The sequence below is a fragment of the Melanotaenia boesemani genome, chromosome 22, assembly GCF_017639745.1.
Source record: "Melanotaenia boesemani isolate fMelBoe1 chromosome 22, fMelBoe1.pri, whole genome shotgun sequence".
Taxonomy (NCBI): Eukaryota; Metazoa; Chordata; class Actinopteri; order Atheriniformes; family Melanotaeniidae; genus Melanotaenia; species Melanotaenia boesemani.
The window spans coordinates 19,252,136-19,272,747 of NC_055703.1; the positions used below are offsets into that span (position 1 = coordinate 19,252,136).

Here is a 20,612-nt window from a genome sequence, read left to right on the forward strand (position 1 = left end):
TCAGAGCTCAATTTTTTTTCTTATCAGTTTTTCAAAGGGCAGACACATAAGAACAATCAAAAAATCTTGGCATTCCCAGAGTGCAATTAACACATTTCAGCCAATGTCCAGAGGCACCAACCAGCATATCTGTACTCGTCAGGCATCTGAATTTTGGCTTGTAGTTCTAACTTTTAAAGAAATGCACTTTAAATCCAGAGACATGCAGTGAACTGTGTTTTTCTGTCCCTTTCGAAGCAAATTCCTAGGTGATTTATGTCGATGAACATATGACATATTTTCAGATTGTTGAGTTTGAAAAAGAGGACAGCCACAGAAACTTTGGTGCTTCTGTTATCATATCTAATGAAGAATATCTAATGAGAGTCTGGGCCTTTGCCACCCAGTTGTTGTACCTTCTGTCTTGATAAGGTGAAATTGTTGAAGTAAATTACAACACACCATTTCCACATAACTCTTAGTCTTCTTTTACCAAATCCCCTTTAGTAGTCCACATTTTAATTGTTCGCAGTCACATAATTAATACTTCCAGTTTTAATTACTCATCTTAATTGCTCCTCTGCATTGTTGAATGTTTATAAATTATTGTGCAGCACTGCTCAAAAAGCGTGGCATACCAGAAGTTTATTAGATTGCCCCATCTGTTTGGGCGGCTCTGTAGAGCTGTTTACATCGGATTCAAGGATTCAAGGATTCAAGGAACTTTATTGTCATACCAGCTCACATTTACATGTTTATGGTACGAAATTAGAACTGAGGTCCCGGTTTGAGCCATAAGAAGGAGGGCAATAAGTGAAATAAAATAAGACATGAAGAAAAATAGAAATATAGGCTAAATATAAATAGAATATAAGCTAAATACAATAGAATATAAACAGCAAAAATTTTTAAATAAAAATAACAGTAAACACTAAAGAGCCCAGTTTGCATGTGCAGCCTAGATAAATATGTGCAAGTATGTATGTGCATGAGGTAGTGATAGTCCAAAGTATAACATTTCTGATATTAATATTAATGATATTGCACTTATATGGACAGCAGGTAAACATGTAAACATGTGGACAGGAACTCCCCTGGGGGGAGTAAAGTGTTTGCAGTGCAGGTCTGTTTGTCGGAGGGGGGGTGGGGTGGGGGGGGGGGGTGGATTCAGTTGGGGTGGGGATGGGGGGGGTGGGGGCAGGGCAGCAGGGTTTGGGCTGGTGTTCAGAGGTGGGGAAGTAGGGTGGGGTCTACAGGGCATGGCAAGAGTTCAGCAGTCTGACAGCTTCAGGGAAGAAGCTGTTCCTGAACCTGGTGGTCTTGCTCCTTATGCATCTCAGCCGCCTGCCTGAGGGGAGGGGTTGGAAAAGTCCATGTGCTGGATGGGTGGAGTCCTTCATGATGCGGAGGGCCCTCCCCCTGCATCGTGCTGTGTAGAGGTCTGAGGTGGTGGGAAGGCTGCTCCCCATAGTCCTCTGTGCAGCCTTTACCACCCTCTGCAGAGCCCTCCTCTCAGCGGCGGTGCAGTTGCCGTGCCACACAGTGATGCAGGTGCAGAGGACGCTCTCCACCGCGCAGCGGTAGAAGCTCCTCAGGACAGCGCTCCCTAGTCCGGCTCGCCGCAGCTTCCTAAGGAAGTAGAGGCGCTGGTGTGCTTTCCTGACCAGCTGGGAAGTGTTGGTGTTCCAGGTGAGGTCCTCGGTTATGTGCACACCCAGGTACCTGTAGCTGGAGACCACCTCCACAGCTACTCCTCCGATGTGCAGGGGAGGAGTAGGGCGCTTATCCTTCCTGAAGTCCACCACCATCTCCTTGGTCTTCTTCACATTGATGCAGAGGTTGTTTTCTCTGCACCACTGCACCAGGTGTTCCACCTCCTCTCTGTATTCCGACTCATCGTTGTTGTTGATGCGTCCCACAACCGCTGTATCATCTGCAAACTTCACTATATGACAGCTGGGATGTCTCGCCGAGCAGTCATATGTCAGCAGAGTGAACAGGAGGGGGCTCAGCACACACGGATAACCTTATGTTCATGTCACTTATTGAAGTCTGCCTTCAGATCTCCCTAATTGATTCCTTACAATAAGTACAACAGAATATGCCATTATTTTTTAGCACATCATTGCTTCTCGCTCTACTTGACAAAGCTTATTTTGCGAAAAAGGATCTAAGAGGCGCTCAAGTTGTAGCGTAAAACAGTGAAAATTATTCAAAGGATTATTTGCACCATTAATGACTATATAAAATGAAAGTAATCAATTTTAATGATCCAATAAAGGAGTACATACAATAATAACCCGTTTTATGTGATGTAACATGATTATTTTTAATGCATGTAATAAAACATCTGAGTCTCAACTGTAATTGAAAGTATACAAAACAGCCTATTTATTGGCTGCTAGACCTCCCAGCATCACAGCCACTTTTAGCTATCATCACGGTGCACTATCTTGCAGAAACGGTGCCAAGGTCTAAAGTTTTTCAGTGAGAACTTTTTGAACTGTTTAGCAAGTAAGTGGCATATTTGAAATTGCCTCCATCATGCAGTATGCCTATCTGGTGTTAGATAAGACCTCATCTCTGGTTTATATTTATTCCTACACTCATACATAACACTTAGTATGATGCCATTGTAAATAATAGCAAGTGAGATTTTGGATGTTAACAGTGGGACATTGGGGAGAGATTTGAGGGACTGATGCCTGTTAAAAATTGATTCCAAAAAAGCAGCATGATATTTTGTTCCATTTGAATTCAGATGTCCTAATTTTTCATTTATCAGATGAAAAAGACAAAAAAAAAAAAAAACATAATAAGAATGCAAAGTTCTTGAACAAAATCAACTTGTAATAAAAATTTAAAGGAAAATATTTGTGGAAATCATGACTATGCAGCCCACAGCGAATGGCTTGAAAATACAACTTCATATATACAATTTGCATGTGGCTTCTATTTGGTCTCAGACTCCCTAGATTTGCTACTGGAAGCTTATTATGATTTTTTATGGGAAGATGTTCCATGACTAAAATAAATGAGTCAGTCAACATTATGGTGTCCATGACAACAGTCAATTGGGAAGTATTTTAGAAAATGCTCTTTCTAGATGGAAGGTGTGCCTCTTGAAAAGTGGTATTAAAAAAAGCTAAGACATAATAGTGAACATCAGTATTTTCATACCAAACCAGTATCACAAAATGTGGAAAACCGCATGCATTTGGTTTGGGGTCTTTAACTTTTCATTACACAGTTTTTATTAACTATGTTTCTAAGTGTAACGTGATGGTTCACAAAGTTTAATACCGATGCTGCTGTTATACTTAAACATTTGAGGGTAAAAAATATTTGGGGGTTAACATGTTTTATGCTTTACCAAGAGATAAAAAAGGGAGGATTTGTATTGCTTTCATGTCTAGTTTTTCTTTGAGATACTGGTGTTAAAACACGTTTGCCTTGTGCAGAGGCTGGAGAGACATCAAAGCTGCAACTAAGGAAAATGTTAGCGAACATGTCTTAGGTATGTTTTATTTACGTATTCTGTCTTCACTGGCCAGCAAGCCATTGAAAGGTTGACATCCAGGAATCACATGGGTTTTCATCAGAGCTGGAGTGTGTGTGGGATTCTCTCAACTTATAAATGAAGATGTGATTTCTGGGGTGTTGCGTGCTGTCACTATAGGCCAATTAATATTCAGCAAAATGCCTCTAAACTGGGAGCTTGTGTCTTTGAAGCTACTGTCTTCTCTCTCTCTCTCTCTCTCTCTCTCTCTCTCTCTCTCTTGCTTTTATTTCTTTTTTGAATGCTAGTTACTAAAGATGCAACCTACCATTATGGTGGTTTTAAACTGTTAAAATCCACCTTTGACAACATGATTATTGGTGAATCTGAAGAACAAAAGCCAGTATTTACATTGAAGTTAAAACTGGATGGATTAAAACACACTTCTCAGGGACACTGCCATGACAATATTGGGGTTTCAATTATTTTTTGACCTGTTTTTTTCTGGAGCAGAATATAAATCTTTCATGTGAGGAAAAATTAAATTATCTGATGCACTTTTTTTTTATTTATTTATTTTTGTTTCTCTAAAATCAGGACATGGACCAAATTATGCACACAGGCTCAAAGATACAGAGAAATACACTTTGATTATATATTTAGTTGGCTTCTAACAAGGCCTCATATTTCCCCTCGGTGATTATAATTGACTGCAACTTCTTTATGCCAATATACTGTATTGAATTCACAATATAAAATACAATGAGAAAGACTGAATGAGAGTTTTTTTTTTATTATTATTTCCATTAAAAAATTAATGGAAATAAAAAGAATTTTAAAAAGAGCCTAGATTGAAGATCATCACTGTAAAAACGTGTATGGGTGTTACTCACTTTGCCAGGGTCTTTAAGACAACCCAAATCATCACCCTGAACTTAGAGGAAGTTGTTTAGGAAGAACTAAAGAGATTAAAAGGTCTGCATGAACCAAAAGCAGATGACACATTACTGATGTTTCACATCTTCATTAGCTGAGAAGCTGCTGTCTAAGAAAGATGGTCCTCTTTAAGAATCAATACTTTTTAGCTTGTATGCAGCTCACAGTTGACCATGTGAACAAAAACAAGCCAGTGGGGGGCAAGTCTGGTAGTCAGATGAAGCATGCTCAGATGACTTACTGAATTCTAATGATTGGGGCACGCCAGCCTAAACTTTGCCTTTACAAGAAAGACAACATTTTGTCTTTTTCACTCACTGCTCTCCAGTTCAGGGGAACTTTAAGCTTCGGGAATCGCCTTCCCAAAGTCTTGTTATAATAGGTGCTTAGTCCATGTTTAGAACTTGTGTCAACCAGAGTTTTGGAGGGAAAAATGCAGGCACTGGGGAGCAATTATAGTGTTTGATCACATTTTAAACTAACTTGTCCAACACTGTTGGGATTGTAACTGCATATGACAGATTAACAGCCAAATTATTCCATAAAAAAAACTTTCACACTACTGATCAGGTTCATAATAATACACCACAAGCCTGAATAGTCCTTTCACAGCAACTAATAATAGTTATTAAGTAGTAATAGTAGTAATAGTTATTACCAGACGAAAATCATATTTCACCACCAAACAGCTTTAGTTATCTTGGATGATCTTGGATTGAGCTTGAAAAAGCTGCCATCCTTAAAGTGAAGAAAATTACTCACATCATCAATAGAATTTCTTTACTTGAATCACAGGAAATAAGTTTTCAAGACTGAATGTGAGATTAAATGACTTGTTAAACATGTCATTTTCGCTTCTTTTGCATATTTTTCACACTCCTCATGAATCCCTGGCCGCCAATATTTAAATCTGTTTCCTCTGCAAAGCTATCCGATTTAACCCCTAGCTCATTAGCAGAACTTCAAATCCTTCCTGACTCACATCTCTCTTCCTTTATATTCAGTCATGTGGAATAGCAATTCTTGCTCTTTTGTCTCACTTTCTCTTTCCTTCTTCCACCGTCTTGTTTCCATGCTTTTTGTTTTTTTTTTATCTCCAGTTACCTTTCTCTCTGAGGATAGTGCAAGAAGGTGACTGGCTCTTGTCCTTTTATCTATCTATGCACATCTGTTTCATGCAAAGTGGTGGCAACATCAGGATGTATTCTAGTGCTTGCTGCATGAACAAAACATGCAAGTGCTGTGTGTTGAGGTTTTGATGTCTTTGGGAAGTTATTTTGCCCTCAGGTGGGATGACAGCACACAGAAAGGAGAAGCATGATTGGAATGAGCCATGGATGCCGCCTCCCTTAGGGATGCCAGAGTAGAAATGGCAACAGTGAACACAGGAGGAGGAAGTGGAAGGCAACACAGAAGAGTATGCTTAAGAGGGAGAGAAAGGGAGAGCTAGGGGATGGGTTATTGACACAAAGATTAAATGGATCTCCCTGTAAAACTGCTGGATGAAAATCGTTCTGTTTCGTGGTTGATCACACGCAAATTAGCATTAGAGAAATGAACATGAGCACTGATATCATACGGGCAAATCAATATTAAACTCTTGCATCAGTAAATGAGAGAATTAAAAGCTACAGGCGTGTGTAATAGCATGTTAGTATAGTACAGCTTCAATAGTCTGAGTCTGTATTTGTATGTGTGTGTGCACGTGTGTGTTGGAGGGCAAGTGTTAAGATGAGTGGTAATGGTAATCACTGCAGCACTTGACGCTCTTTTGTGGCCTTCAATTTAAAAAATTAAAGGGGCTTCCAACAATCACTTGAAGGGACAATCCAATTATCACCATGAGGGATAGTTGAGGTATGTGCCTGAAGGTGTACTTTGCAACATAGGGAATAAAACAGAAGCTAAACATAATTAATTAAAGATTGCTAATTGTTATTGGTTGCGTTTAGGTGTGGAATGAAGCAGCTGGGATTTATATTGGTTATCCTTAAGTTATCCTGCCTGACTGACTTCCATTTCATAATTTTGGAAAAATTTGAGAAAATTATGAGTTTTTTTCTTTGAGACTGAGGTTCTGTTTCTTTGATTAAAATTAACAAGCGCTTTAGAGTTGCTGTGCATTTGGGTATTAAAGTCTGTTTTGTAGGTCGGCTGAAATGCCCTTGACCACAGGTGTATCCAGCAAAGATTTTTCTTAAAATCATATTTCCCATCATCAGACCAGCCATTAATTAAAAGTGTTTGCAGTTTCATGACTAAAATTGTTTGGAAGCTCACAGGTAGAAGTGTTTAGGCAATCTTTTAACCAGATTTTAAAAAGTAATGTGGTTCACTCTGATAAATCCTAGTTATCGTGAACTTTGAGCACATGCATGAGCTAAATTTTAACTCCCACTTTTAACCATGAATGGACAGCGAATATATAATTTGCAACACAAGTAAAATGCAGCAACAAAAAAGAAGAAATGCTGTTTTAGTAAAAGTAAAACAGAAAAAATCATCAGGGAAGAAGAATATGAAAGCAGTGCACAAAATTGTAAAGTCAGAGCAAGGCAAATGATGTAAAACAGTTTAATTACAAACCACAAAAACTGTGCATCAAGGCAGAGGATTAGCGACTCCAGCTTTACCTAAAAATAATTACCAGCTTCTAATATTACAGCCCTAATATACAACCTCCACTAGCCATGTAAGCAACTTCATGTAAAGGGTAGAGAAGACATCAGTGATTATGGCGATTGCATTAAAAACAATGTATTTTAGCTCTCCTTACCCTTAACCATGATCAACAAAACATGTGGTATTTAGCTCTAGCCAAGTACTGTTACAGCCTAGAGCGGTGGTTATGACCCTTTTGTACACTGAGGCTCAATTTTTCCAGTACAAAGTGGTTTGCTGCCCTTTTAAATATTAACACTATATTGGTGTAATTGGTCTCTTGTAGTATATATGATCTCTTAAAAATAACTAAACAAAATCCACTTGCAGTTTAACAAGCTAAAAGCTTGTCAAATATGATATAAAAAACATAATCTAAAAATATGACTTGGTTTATTGGGATGATCACAAAACATTTATGTATAACAGGTGTGTGACACTGCACATACAACAGAACAACCTATGATAATTATGGAATAAAATCAGGCTCCTACAAGGACACATTCAAAAGCTTAAGTTGGGCTTATTAACACAAAATCTGAGGTATGGGATTTTTCTACAATAAAAAAAGGAGGAACTTGAAAATAAAATATGAAGAAAGAAAAATATGGAAATTTGATTAATAAACTAGTGCAGATATTAACAATATTAAAAATAATAAAAGGTCAAAATGAATTAAATTGTAAATAAAATATATAGTTTATTTAGATGTTTAAATACAAGACATTTAATTAAACTATTTATTTATTTAATAAACTCTTCTCAGAATTTTATAGTTCCCAAAGATGACAGATGTTTCTTACATCTGTAGCTCATTTGTTTTTTGTTCGTGAAATATTCCAGCGGTTTTCCCATAAGTGTTGTATTTTTAGTTACTAGATACTGGCTTTGGTGCTTCAGTGATGGTAGTGTGTTAGCTAACACTCTAAACAGACCTCTCGGCTCTGTCTTGTTACAAAACCGTACTTAATAAATTGGATTGTTCTTGTGTAATAATTTTGCCTTTAAGGAGTGAGCGGCTATGTTTGTCTTCCATTTTCTTTTTTGTTTTAAATACAGCTAGCTAAGGACATTCTTTTGCTCATTGGAGTTTGTTGAAAAACTAACTGACACATTACCGCTACCAAGTGGTGGGAAGCTACATTGCAGCTGAGCCTCTCATGGATAACAGTAATATTTCTCTTGTCTAGTTGATAAATTATGTCGTCCCACGGCCCTTTCGACCCACAGGTGCAAAATTGAAAATTTTTCACTGCCCTTTAGGTGCCGCTCGAGGCCCAAGCACGGGCTCCACGGTTAAGAATCACTAGCCTAACGGCAACTAGGAATATGTGGTCTAATTTTATGTGACTCTAATCAGTAAAGGGGGAATTTTATGTTTATAAAAGAATGTATTTTTTTAATTCTAGCTGCTCCATCCAACTTCTTCCTCCCTATGAGAACTTGAATGAGTCTCCTTGAATGACAATGACATCTACTCCAAAGTGGAAACGGTTATATGAGTCTTTTATCTTTCATACTCTTTTGCTTAGGGCAGAACTTTATTGGAGCCTGTTATGAGACACATCTAAAGGTATGAGCATATGACAGATATCACGGAGCTGGAGAACTTGTATTCACAATGTTGTGTGGAAATAATAAGGAAGGATACACAGCTGTATAGATGGAGAACAGCATTTTGCCTTTTTTATGAATCAGTGTTAAGTTTAAAAGTTTTATCACAACTATCACACATGACTGTGAAATAGCTGCAGTTGTTTATCGCATTCATAAACTGATGAGAGTATAATACACAAACATCAATATCATTCAGTTCTGGAGGAACAGTTTTTATAATCAGTCCTGTTGCTTTCATCTGTGTTTCCACTTCAACATATCAGACTTCAGTTTCTCTAAAAACTGCTGTACCCGTGCTCTGAAGAATGTAAGATGCTCATGTTCTCACCACATATTCTTCTTATATGATAGGACGTAATTGGGTTTAGGAAAAGGTTTACGTGGCTTCTGTGTGTACACTCACTTATGCATTCTGCCCCTTATTCGCACAAACTGTAATAACCTAGTGTTGGATTTATTTAAATTTATTCTCAATACTTATGCAAATGTATCAACAAACTTAGTCACGCCATCGTGAACAGGCAGAACATTTTCACTTTTCTCTTTAAAGCTTGACTAATTTTATTTATTTTTGCTTAAACAACTGAAAAAGCATTTAATTTAATACGGAAAATTAATTTTTTACTGCTACTACTGCTCTTAATTCTGTGCGTGGTTCCAGGTTCATGATATCATATTATCTTTGCTGTTACTGTTTATTTAATTTAGTCAATCATATGGACAGCTAAAAATAAATTTGTGAGCTCTAAAATATCAATAACAGCTTAACAGTAAGTAAAAGTATAGTAGTTAGTAAAAATATTAATACAATGTAAATGTGTTCAACAGGATAATGTGCAAAAAAATATAAAACAGCTGTTAAAGAGGATCAAGAAAAGCTAAATACCACTTTCATGTCTCAATGTATCAAACAAAAAAGTGGAGCAGTATATTATATTATTCCATGAGAATAATCTACAAAAGAAAGGAGGATATTTAACATTTCATCTGACACCATTAACAGCAAGAAAAAAAAGATAACTTAGTATTTCTAATTTCACAATAATTATATCTGTTGTCATAAATATAATTTATTTTCAGTTTTTATTTCCATCTATAAAGGTATGGCTTTAATGTTTTTTTTTAGTATTATTTATCAGATATCTGTTATTTAGATTTGATTCATTAAGTCAAAATGGAAATTAAGCCATATATATATAAATGGAATGTATTAACTCTAACCAGCAGTAATGTCCAAAGTGAAAAATTGTTTTGATTTAAAGAAATTAATCAATGCGTTGCAGTTAAGACTTTGTGACTGTCTTTTTCAAACTGCATGTAATTAGCAAAAACAGCATAAAACTATACAAACTTTTCACTTCAATAGCCAATTAAACAGCATCTGTACTTGTCTTGTTTCATGTTTATATGTTGGGCAACCAGTCATCTTCGCCCTTGTGTCAGTGACTAAATACTGGGTGGGATGCCAGAAGGCTGCTCTTCACTTTGATGATGACTTGCTGTGGCACAGTGCTTTTGATCTTCTCTCCAGCTTTGTGAATAAAGAATACACTTTGATTGATGCTGTGCACATTATGGCCATTTAAGAGTTGGCAGAGGAGAAAAAGACTTGTCTGTCATTTTTTGAAAAGCCCCTTGTCTCTGCTGCTGAGGGCCAAGTTGCAGGAAAGCACTTTTGTGCTGCTTTCAACATCTAAACCTATACAATGACTATTATGGGAGCCTAAACTGCAAAGCAGCTTGCTATCTTGTCTTTTGTCATCTGCAGCATGTTTGATTTCAGCACTATTTGATCAACGCCCACAGCTTTTTAAAAGCACAGACAGTCCAAATACTGATTGGATTAGTTACAGTTCAAGTCTGACATGAACCTTCAATGCTTATTACATACACACACTTACACACAAAATGCGGCATGCAAGGTAGAGCTGAGCTCAGCCTCAGTCAACCATAATGGGTGATAAAAAATGAGCTAAGCTACCACTTCAAAGTGCAGCCCTCTTCTTGATTACAGCTCCTTCTCAGTATTCCACCCAGTGCACACTTATAAACAATCACAGGCATATTATGCATGGATAACAAGAAAACAAGAGAATGGGAATCTAGAGTAGCTAGTAGCACAAAATTGGTGCATGGTCTTTTGTCTAATTAAACCATGTGCCTTTGAAATGCACAAAATAGGTAGAAAGCTCTAAACCTGCAAAAGATGACAATACAATGCTAAATAGATGTGCTTAAAATTTCAATAAACCTCCACAGTGATCCATTAGAAACAGTGGATCTACACTGTGAATAATGTATTGCAGACAAGGCTAAGCCCCATGAGGGAAGCTGAGTCTGGTGGTTTTAATACATTAAGAAAATGTCCTAAAGCGCATAAGAGATGTCACACACATTCGTCAGTACAACAGGGGAAATTGAGCAGACGTGTTTGAATGCAGCCAGGTTGGTTATTGGTCCCAGCAGAGGACATGAGACATGTTTCAGCATGTACTTGGGGATCTGGAGATAAAATACTTTACCATGTTATAATCAGAACTGGATATATCCTATCAGCATGTGGTGACAGAACATTATCATGACATGAAAGATGGGATAAAATGTAACCTGCAGATTGTAATCCTGTCAGAAACCTCTCAGGCAAGATGAAAGTTTCTCGAAGGTGTTACACATGCTCATACACACACTCGCACACATACAGACGTGTACAGCACATGCGGGATGAGTTTCTGTGGGTCTAGCATTTGTTCAGCTGAGCTGAGTTGAGCTATACCCTGTTTGCTGGGGAAATATAAAGCAATCTGCCGTGTCTCCAAAAGCAGCCAAGCACTGACTGTACAGTAGCACAAAGGACAGTGAAGAACACCTGCTGAAATTATGAAGATGGCTGGCAGCCAAGGCAACATATGGCCTTCATTCTGGTCCTAATGAAGACAACCTGACATAAATATCAGACAAAATGGCCCACTCTGGAGATCGCTGCTGTCCCTTTGTAGTGTTGCTGACAATGACATAAACATTTGATCATCCTTGGGATTTTGAAGCCACAGAAGAGAATTGGAGCGTGGACAGAAAACAGACTTGGGGATGTACAAAAGTACATTTAATACATAACAATATGACTACAGTCTTCTTTGAAGCCTGCAGGTAACAGGACATATAATCCACACTGGCAGAATGTAAATTCTTTAGCTGATGTAAACAAGGACAAGCTTGCGACATTTAAGTTGTATGCATTGTTGCAACATCTCAGTTTTAAAAGAAGGGTGTCTTTGGGCTTGAATAAGTTTGCTATCCATACACACCATGTAAAAGAAATGCAAACATAAATCTAGCCAGAACTCAGTTAATTAAGTTAAGTCAGAGCTGGAAAGGAAATTGTTTTCATGGCAACGTTGGAAGCAGCACCATTTAGATAATGTAGAATGCTTTGATTTGATTTTCTCCCCAAGAATCCTCTCCCACCCTATTCTACTTCCAGACATCTTCTCTTTTGCTTGAAGAACAATTTAAAAAAGAAAACCAAAAAAATAGCAGCGGTATCATTTACTGTCCAACCCTTGTCCTCAGTGCGATCTGTACAGAAGCCTGTGGCCAGTCAGGGAGGCCAGCTGTTAAAATAACTCCCTGACAAGAAAGCTCTGGCGGCGTAGAGAGATAATGACCTGGACTACAGACACAATAATAGCCTCCCTCTGTGAAGAAATGTTGTGCTGCCACATCACAGCCCTTCATGTTGCCTATTTATAGTCCACCATAATTAATACGCTGTAATTGAAGTCTGGATGGAGAGCTTACACATACGGAGCTGGATACTCAGAGGCCCTTTGCTCTTGCTGGGAAAAAGTCAGACAAAGAGATGATGAAATGATCGTTGTTTAAACTGTCCAAAATCATAGCAGTGGGCATTTTTTTCCCACATTAACCTCTTTAACACTTATCTTATTTTTTCCTAACTCTTGCATAAATCAGGCAAAACAGAACAATACACTTCTGCTATCATTTCACAGTAACAATGGCAGACATAATTAATAATTTCCTAATCTTTGATTACATCTCTCTCATCAAAGTTCATGGGTTTCCTGTTTTGCTTTACATCAAATCACATAAGTGACATCTTGGGATCCACATTTCCAACTGAAATCATATTTCATCCGAGGTTCAAACCATCCAATTTAGCACTCTCATATTAACACGCCGGCTGTAATCCGTTCATTAGGGAAACAATCTCAAAGTCTTTTTTGATAATTAATGGCATTTTGGTGGTGATGTGATGTACTGTATATGTGGGAGTAGCTCTCCTTATAGCATGTTAATGATCCAGAGCCTTCTGCTAATCAGTCAATTAATCGCCATCTTATGAATTTAATCTCTTACTTAGGCGCTGTTCTACATAATGGGTTTTAAACATTCAAATCCATGCTTGGATTACAAATGAGAATCATTCTGGTGGCACAATCTTATACTAGGCCTCCACTGACAACACTTGATTTGAGGTGCCATTAGAGAACATATTTACTCCTCCGCATACAACTACATCTACAGAAATTTCTGCAAGGCACAGTTACAGCTAAATCTTTCTGTATGCTTTATGGGTGTACGCAGTCCAGTTTGCGTTTTTCTGTTGAAAGGTACCTTCTCTGATTCTGTGCACTGCATTCAGTGAGGCTGATTTTGCTGTTGGTATTTCACATGGCAGGTCTGGAAAAACAAACTCATGTTTATTTATTGCATGCTTAAATCTCTCATATCTTGAGCTCACTTAGTCATAATGGGGTGAAATAAAACTCCCTGAATAACAGAGGTAAACATAGTGGTGCATAATTTGCAATGTATGTTTGGATTTGCTTCAATAATTACCACAATAAAGTCAATCAATAATAATTAAAGGTGTGCTATTGTTTTGTTAAACTAAAGAAAAAGTGGTGAAGGCAAAAAATTAAGCTTTGACCTTCAGTGGTTAGAAATAGTGCATGTAAGTGGCAGCTATTTTTCTTAATACTAGCAGTCTTAATAATGAAGTTATGAGTTGATAATTACATGATTTGCTCAAGAGACAACAATGCATCAACACTGTGCTAACATTTATTATTCAGTAGCTTCCAAGTTTGATTTTCTTTTATTTCCTGTTCTTTTACACTTTGGTTACCTTTATGCATTCTTCCAGAGTTGTTTTAAAATCTTTTTTCCTTTTTGTATTTCAGTTAGTTTTACTAGTTTGGTCACACCTATTTTGTGTTTGTTGATTACCTCACACCTGTTTTTTTGTAAGTCATCATTCACTCAGATAGTCTTCCCAAGCATTTGCTCTTGCATTTTCCTGTCTGTATGTTCTTTTGTCCTTTGGTTTTTGCTCTTGCTTTTTTCCTTCATGCAGGCCCTGCTTTTTTATTTGCTTCTTGTCCATTAGTTTGCCTCATGAAATGATTACCTGTGCTTAACCTTTGCTTTGTTTAACAAAAAAAAAACCTCTCAGTTCTGGAAACTCCACTAAATGTATTTATGTATTTTCAAAAGGTGAAATTGCATTATTACTAAAAAGAGAAGAGAAATATCACAACCTCACAATTTGACAACTTGACTTTTTACTATTCACCATTAAGTATTTCTTAAGCATTAACCTTGCTAGCATTGTGACGAAGAATGGTAATTTTGGTAAGTCTGTCCATCACTTAGGTCCAGATTGTAACAGTAAATGGAGTGTCTCAATTATTGATTACAGCTTAAAAGTGCTGCTACACTTAGCAACTCCTCAGACAACCATGTCAGCATTCTTCACCAAAAAGCCACAAAACTTCTTTAAGAATTTTAGACTACTTTTGGAGGTTTTTTTGTAACTTTTGAAATAAGTGACTCAGATGCCAGAAAGCACTCGTTTTCACACTCAGTCCCAACACATGTTCTTCTTGCCAGGATGCATGTTGCATTGTATGGCATCAGTACTGACGATTCAGCCTTAATCACCAGGCGCAGACGACATATGCAATCCTTGTAGGCTTGCAGTGTGTGTGGTCATGGTATGGCTGGTATTATGTGCTTTTGTACTGCATTTCACTGTGAGAGCCGACAGATGTTTTTTTGTGTGTGTGTGTGTGTGTGTGTGTTTTTTTAAGCACCTTTGATCTGGCCTGTTTCTTGATATTTGTTTCTTGATTGAGGACAAAGTTGGAGTTAATTCGTATATCCTCATATGTTAAGTTACATCTAAACTATTATAGAGCATGAAGGGATTATTTTTAATGAAAATATCTAAACATCATTTTAATGAACAAAGATAAGTTTTTGTGTTTGTCATTGGTGCCTTGAAAAACAACAAACATTCCACAGTGCCTAGCTAGTATACATAGAAGGCATCTTGACGACTGTGGCAACTGATTTAAGCTGAAAATGTCAGCCAACAGGAACAGTCAGATGTCTTTAGCATTTACATTCGCCTTTAGGCTTTATGAGAGCTGCTTTCATCTAAAGTGTAACAGTATGAATTGGTCATTCTCTCATATCTACCTTCTGTAAGAAGATATTATTTTCGTACATAAATTTTCAGTTCCAACAGAAACAGCTACAAAAATGTTCTTTTTATATTACATTTAAGAATCAAATTAGGCTATTATTAACAAATTGCAGAGCATTTTATGAAGCCTTTCAGTTTGATTGCTGTCATTACATATTTCACATAAAACTGCAGTTATACATCATTATACAATAGCAACATAGAGCACTCAATGTGATTTAGAAAAGAAAAAATCTACCCTGTATCAACCTGTACATGGAGTATTACTATTTTTGGTGCCCTCTTTTTCCATTAGTGCCACCATGATAATGGCATTTCTGATTTGTAGCTTTCCAATGTGCTAAATTAAGGCTTTTAAATTTCAGCTATTTTTTAAGTGTACTGCAAGCCGCACTGTGTAACATGAACTTAAAGATGCAGTGTGTAACAAAATCAATAATCAATGACAGATAAATGTAATATCTTGTTAAAACAGTCTATCTAATTAATTCATTCATTCATTCATTCATTCATTCATTCATTCATTTTATATACTGCTCAGTCCAGTTCAGGGACACAAGAAAGCTGGAGCCTACTAGCAGTTGGGAGGCAGGAATTAGCAGTTGGGAAGACGCAATCAAAGTTTCATTTAAGAGGTACCAGAGCTAACAGAAACACTAACTTGATTTTTCTCTGTTGAGCCTGAAGGATACAGTGAAAGAGGGAAAAGACAGAACACAATGGCATAATGCCAAAATTGAGCTAAACTGCAAAGTCTGTGCATAGTTGATACATTTAACTTTCTTTTACTTTGCCTTTTATATGTCCATGCTAATATTAACACCGGCTGTTTTATTTATGGATGAGGCCAATGCACAAGATGGGCTCCTGCTGGCCAATTAAGTACTTGGCATCTGTCCACTTTTTTAAATATTCTTTTAAAGATGCCCCCTTAGCCTCTTCAACCCAGCCTGTCACGCGCCTCAATGCACACATCAGTTTGAATACTAAACAGGTCAAAACAGAAAAACCTTGAAACAACATTCGGCAAAAATAGAGGGTAACAGGAGAGAGTTTAAGTTTGGAAACTGCCAAGACTGACTCAAAATTTGTGAAGGAAATGAATACATAGCCATCTCATTTACTCTCGGCTAAGATGGAAAGTAGTGCCGAGTAATTCAGAAAAAAGAAAGGCAGAGTAGTTAGCTCCAATATGAGACTTTAAAATTGGTTTCTACAAGTTTTTGTAATAAATCCTCTATTAATTTAAGAGCCAAAATTAAACTGTGCTATATTATGCTGAATATATTAACATTGCCATGGGAATATATTAAGCCATGCATCCAGATGTCATATGACCATTGCAGACAATAGAGAGGTAATGACTTCCCGAAGCAGTCTTACATGTGCAATATGTTCTGTCCCATCAATAGTGAAACAGGCTCTATTTGAGCCAGGCTGACACATTACTTGGCTCCTCATACGTGGAAGGCTGTTGGCAATGAAACTGTGTTATATGGCCCAGGAGTGCTGACAGGTTTCTTTCTCCTTCTCCTCCCCAACCTCCTCTTTTCCTTCTCCCTTCTTTTCTTCTCTCTATTTCTCCCTCCTCCAGGCTCAGAGAGGCTGGCACGTGGCAAGAGGAGGGGGAAGGATGGATCTTCAGCCCAGCGTAAGAGCCTCCCCCCGGGGATGCCGGCATCAGACGCAAGGCCTCATGGGCCGTTGACCTGCTGTCTTCGTGATTTATGGCGGCTGGGGGCCTCTGGCCACTGCAGACTCCTCTCCCTTCTCTCCTCCATTTCCCTTCACACATACTACAGGACTGCAAGAAGCCACACACACTGCACCATCATCTACAGGACTGTCTAAAGAGGGAATCCTTGCACATGCTGAGGTGCAGCACTTGCATGCAAATATCCAGTCCTTTCTACTCTGTCTCATCCAAAAATAAACACCTTCATAAACGCTCCTACACTGTAGGACCGTGTCCCACCATCCCATCACAAGTCTATTAGAGCAAGCCTGCTCTGAGAGCATTTTCCATTTGACTGTGTGGATTACAATCAGTCATGGTGTGCTGGGTGTAGTGCCCTCGTTGTAGCTGCTGCTAAAAGGCAGAGCTGGATCAATGGAAGTGCGCTGAGTGACGAGATGATGCCCTTGTTTTCACATGGCCTGAGTGTTATCAGCAGCCAGCATCTCTGCACACAAGGTTCTGCTTCTACTCTGCAAAAATTATCCTCTATGGACTCTTAGGGTGGCGAGTGAAGGTTTTATCTTCATATTAGGGACGCTGTAGTCAGACAGTTGATCTTGTGCACACAAAATCTGTCAGAGCACTTTAGATATTCTTTTTTACTCCAATCCAAAAGGTTTGGAGTGTACACAGTACACATTCCCTTCTGGTCTATTTAATTTTTTTTTTTTTAAAAAGCTGTGGTCTGTGAGTGAGAGCCAACAGGTGCCCTTGCGATGGTGTTGCCGCCCCCAGACAAACGCCACGTGTGCCTGACCACCATTGTCATCATGACCAGCATGGCCTTCATGGACGCCTACCTGGTGGAGCAAAACCAGGGTCCAAGGAAGATTGGTGTGTGCATCATAGTGCTGGTAGGGGACGTTTGTTTCCTCATAGTGCTACGATATGTGGCAGTCTGGGTCGGTGCAGAGGTCCGCACCGCTCGACGAGGCTATGCCATGATCTTGTGGTTTCTGTACATCTTTGTGCTGGAAATCAAACTCTACTTTGTTTTCCAGAATTGCAAAGCTGACAGGAAGAGTCTGGAGACTGTGGCACGGAAAGCTTTGACCTTACTTTTATCTGTGTGTGTGCCAGGTTTATACTTGGTTCTCGTGGCTCTGGATAGTATGGAGTACGTGAGAACTTTTCGGAAGAAAGAGGACATGAGGAGTCGTCTGTTTTGGGTGGCTCTGGATCTCCTGGACCTGCTGGATATCCAAGCCAACCTGTGGGAACCCCAGCGAACAGGCCTGCCCATCTGGGCTGAAGGCCTGATGTTCTTCTACTGCTACATCCTGCTGCTGATCCTGCCTTGTGTGTCGCTCAGTGAAATCAGCATGCAGGGGGAGCACATGTCACCTCAGAAGATGATGCTCTACCCGGTCCTTAGCCTGGTCACCATAAACGTGGTCACCATCCTCATACGTGGTATAAACATGGTGTTGTTTCAGGACAGCCGTGTTTCCACCATCTTTGTCGGCAAGAATGTGGTGGCCATTGCCACTAAGGCATCCACCTTCTTGGAGTACCGCAGACAGGTGAAGGAATTCCCACACCCACAAAATGCAATGGCACTGGAGTTGCAACAGAACTCTGTCAGCCACACACAGCCGCTGCCCAATGCCACCAGTTTGCCACATGAACCTTCGCCAGCGCAGGACGTTATTGACACATGACCGCCAGTGCTGGACTCAGCACTGGTAGAGACAGAGCAAGAGCTCCAGCAGAGGAGGATAGAGAATAAAGAGATCAGCTGCATGACAGGATGATATTCTGCTCTTGTCAAGCTCACAAGAACTGCTGTAAAACCACAAAAAGAGATTTTTAGCATCACCTGCCTGTCAGAAAATACTGAATACCTACACTTGACTGAGTTCAGTGTGGAGACGTCAAAGTTAAAACAAGGGTTTTTAATTGTGCTTTTGTGTTTTTAATTGTTTCAAATGTTTCAAAAGTTCAAACTTTACTAAAAGACAATCTCCAAACTGTGCAACCTGGTGACATTTTGTTGTGTAAAAATGGACAGTTAGTTTCATCTCTGTGAGTAGCTCGTTTTTTTTTTTTTAAAGGTCACTTTTTTCTTTTTTTTTTTTGACAGTGTGTCTGTGCATTACCTTTGAATTTCAGCACCAAAGGACATACCACTCAGTGTGAAGCCATGATGGACAGGAGGAGCAGTGAGTGACCAGTCAGTCATATATCTGCTCTCTGTGCTATACAAGAGTGAGTTTGGTGGCTTCTATGTTTAAGTTTTGCTGAGAAAGGAGCTCCGTAAAAGCTGCTGCCTCGTTCAGTGTGAAGCTTACAATGAAAGTTCTGATGAAAAGAGCAGCGCACAGCACTATACCATCCACTGCAGACATCTGAGCGAGTGTCTTGACGTGTGCATGTGTGGACGTGTGTGTGTCTAATTGCAGGCACACAAATTTACAGAGTATGTATGATCGAACGCACAGGAGATTTAAGTTATTTGAAGTTGTTTTGGAAAAGATGAGTGTTATAATGAGTGTTATGATTTGAAAATGAGACAAAATATGTAAATTTTCTAAACAAAACAAGATGATGGGGTTAAGATGCTTTTTGTCTTTTGTTTCTTGTACTGTACATTCCTCCAGAACTAGTTCAAGCCTTGAATTAAAAGATCAGAGAACGCCTCACTGAAGACTTGACAAAACAACATAAAAATGATACTATGAGGGAAATTTAAAATGCTATTCGGTTTTTATTATTATTATTATTATTATTATTATTATTATTATTATTATTATGTACATTCTTTACATGTTGGAGGAAACTGATGTTTTAATAAAAGTATAAATAAAACAATATTATCAAAATTGTGGTTTCTTTTTCCATATAGTTGACTGTGATAAAAATAAATGCTGTTTTTAAAATGATATTGCATTTACTTATTTTTTATTGGAATATATTGTCTGAGGTATGCACAATGTCAATGTTTTATCTCCCGTCGACAGTGGAAATAAAACATAGACAACATAGAAAGCAACTCAACTGCCACGTCACTTTGGCATCAGACAGTTATCTAGTGGGGTTATCACGGTTTTTTAGCTGTTGAACATCTATGTTGCTCCAAACCATTGTAATTATGATGGCTGTGCATGATATGCAGTCCGTTCTCATAAAAAGATATAATTATCGATGCCCTGTACTTTTGTAGGACTAATCATGATTTTAACAACATGCCCAAAGGGTGCCCAAATCTCGTGCTCTTCATACACATTACAATGGGATCATGTTGATATGTCCTGCTATTAATCAGCTGGAAACCAGGTTTTCTTTTTTAATTCACTTTTAATAAAATATTTGTATTGAGACAGCCACAATGATACAGAGCAACATGGACCTCCTTTTGTTGACAATATAGTGACAACAGTCTGATGCAAAAGTTTGGCTGTAAAACATATGTATATGTATACTTATGTATATGTACATTTAAAATTAATATTATATGGTCATTTTACCCATCCTTAGCTGCCCTAGGAGCAAGACTATAACAAGAGTACAATAGATCAATGGAAAGCCTGATAACTCACCTTTAGGAATTCTAACCGTTACTTTGAGTTGCTTGGCGGCCACCTACCTACCTAACAGTAACACATCCACTTAGCAGCCTTTTCCCAACATCCTGCAGCTCTGTTTTTTTTTTCTACTTTTTCACTATTTAA

General features: G+C 38.3%; 1 protein-coding gene across 1 annotated transcript in view; it reads left to right on the forward strand.

The window, feature by feature from the left end:
• Positions 1-19,637, forward strand: part of tmem121ab (transmembrane protein 121Ab) — a 48,061-nt gene extending 28,424 nt beyond the window's left edge. The window contains exon 2 of the mRNA XM_041975065.1: positions 16,798-19,637. Within this exon, the coding sequence (XP_041830999.1) occupies positions 17,658-18,602 (945 nt within the window). The 5' untranslated portion in view covers positions 16,798-17,657 and the 3' untranslated portion in view covers positions 18,603-19,637. The remainder of the gene's footprint in view (positions 1-16,797) is intronic.
• Positions 19,638-20,612: the final 975 nt, after the last annotated feature.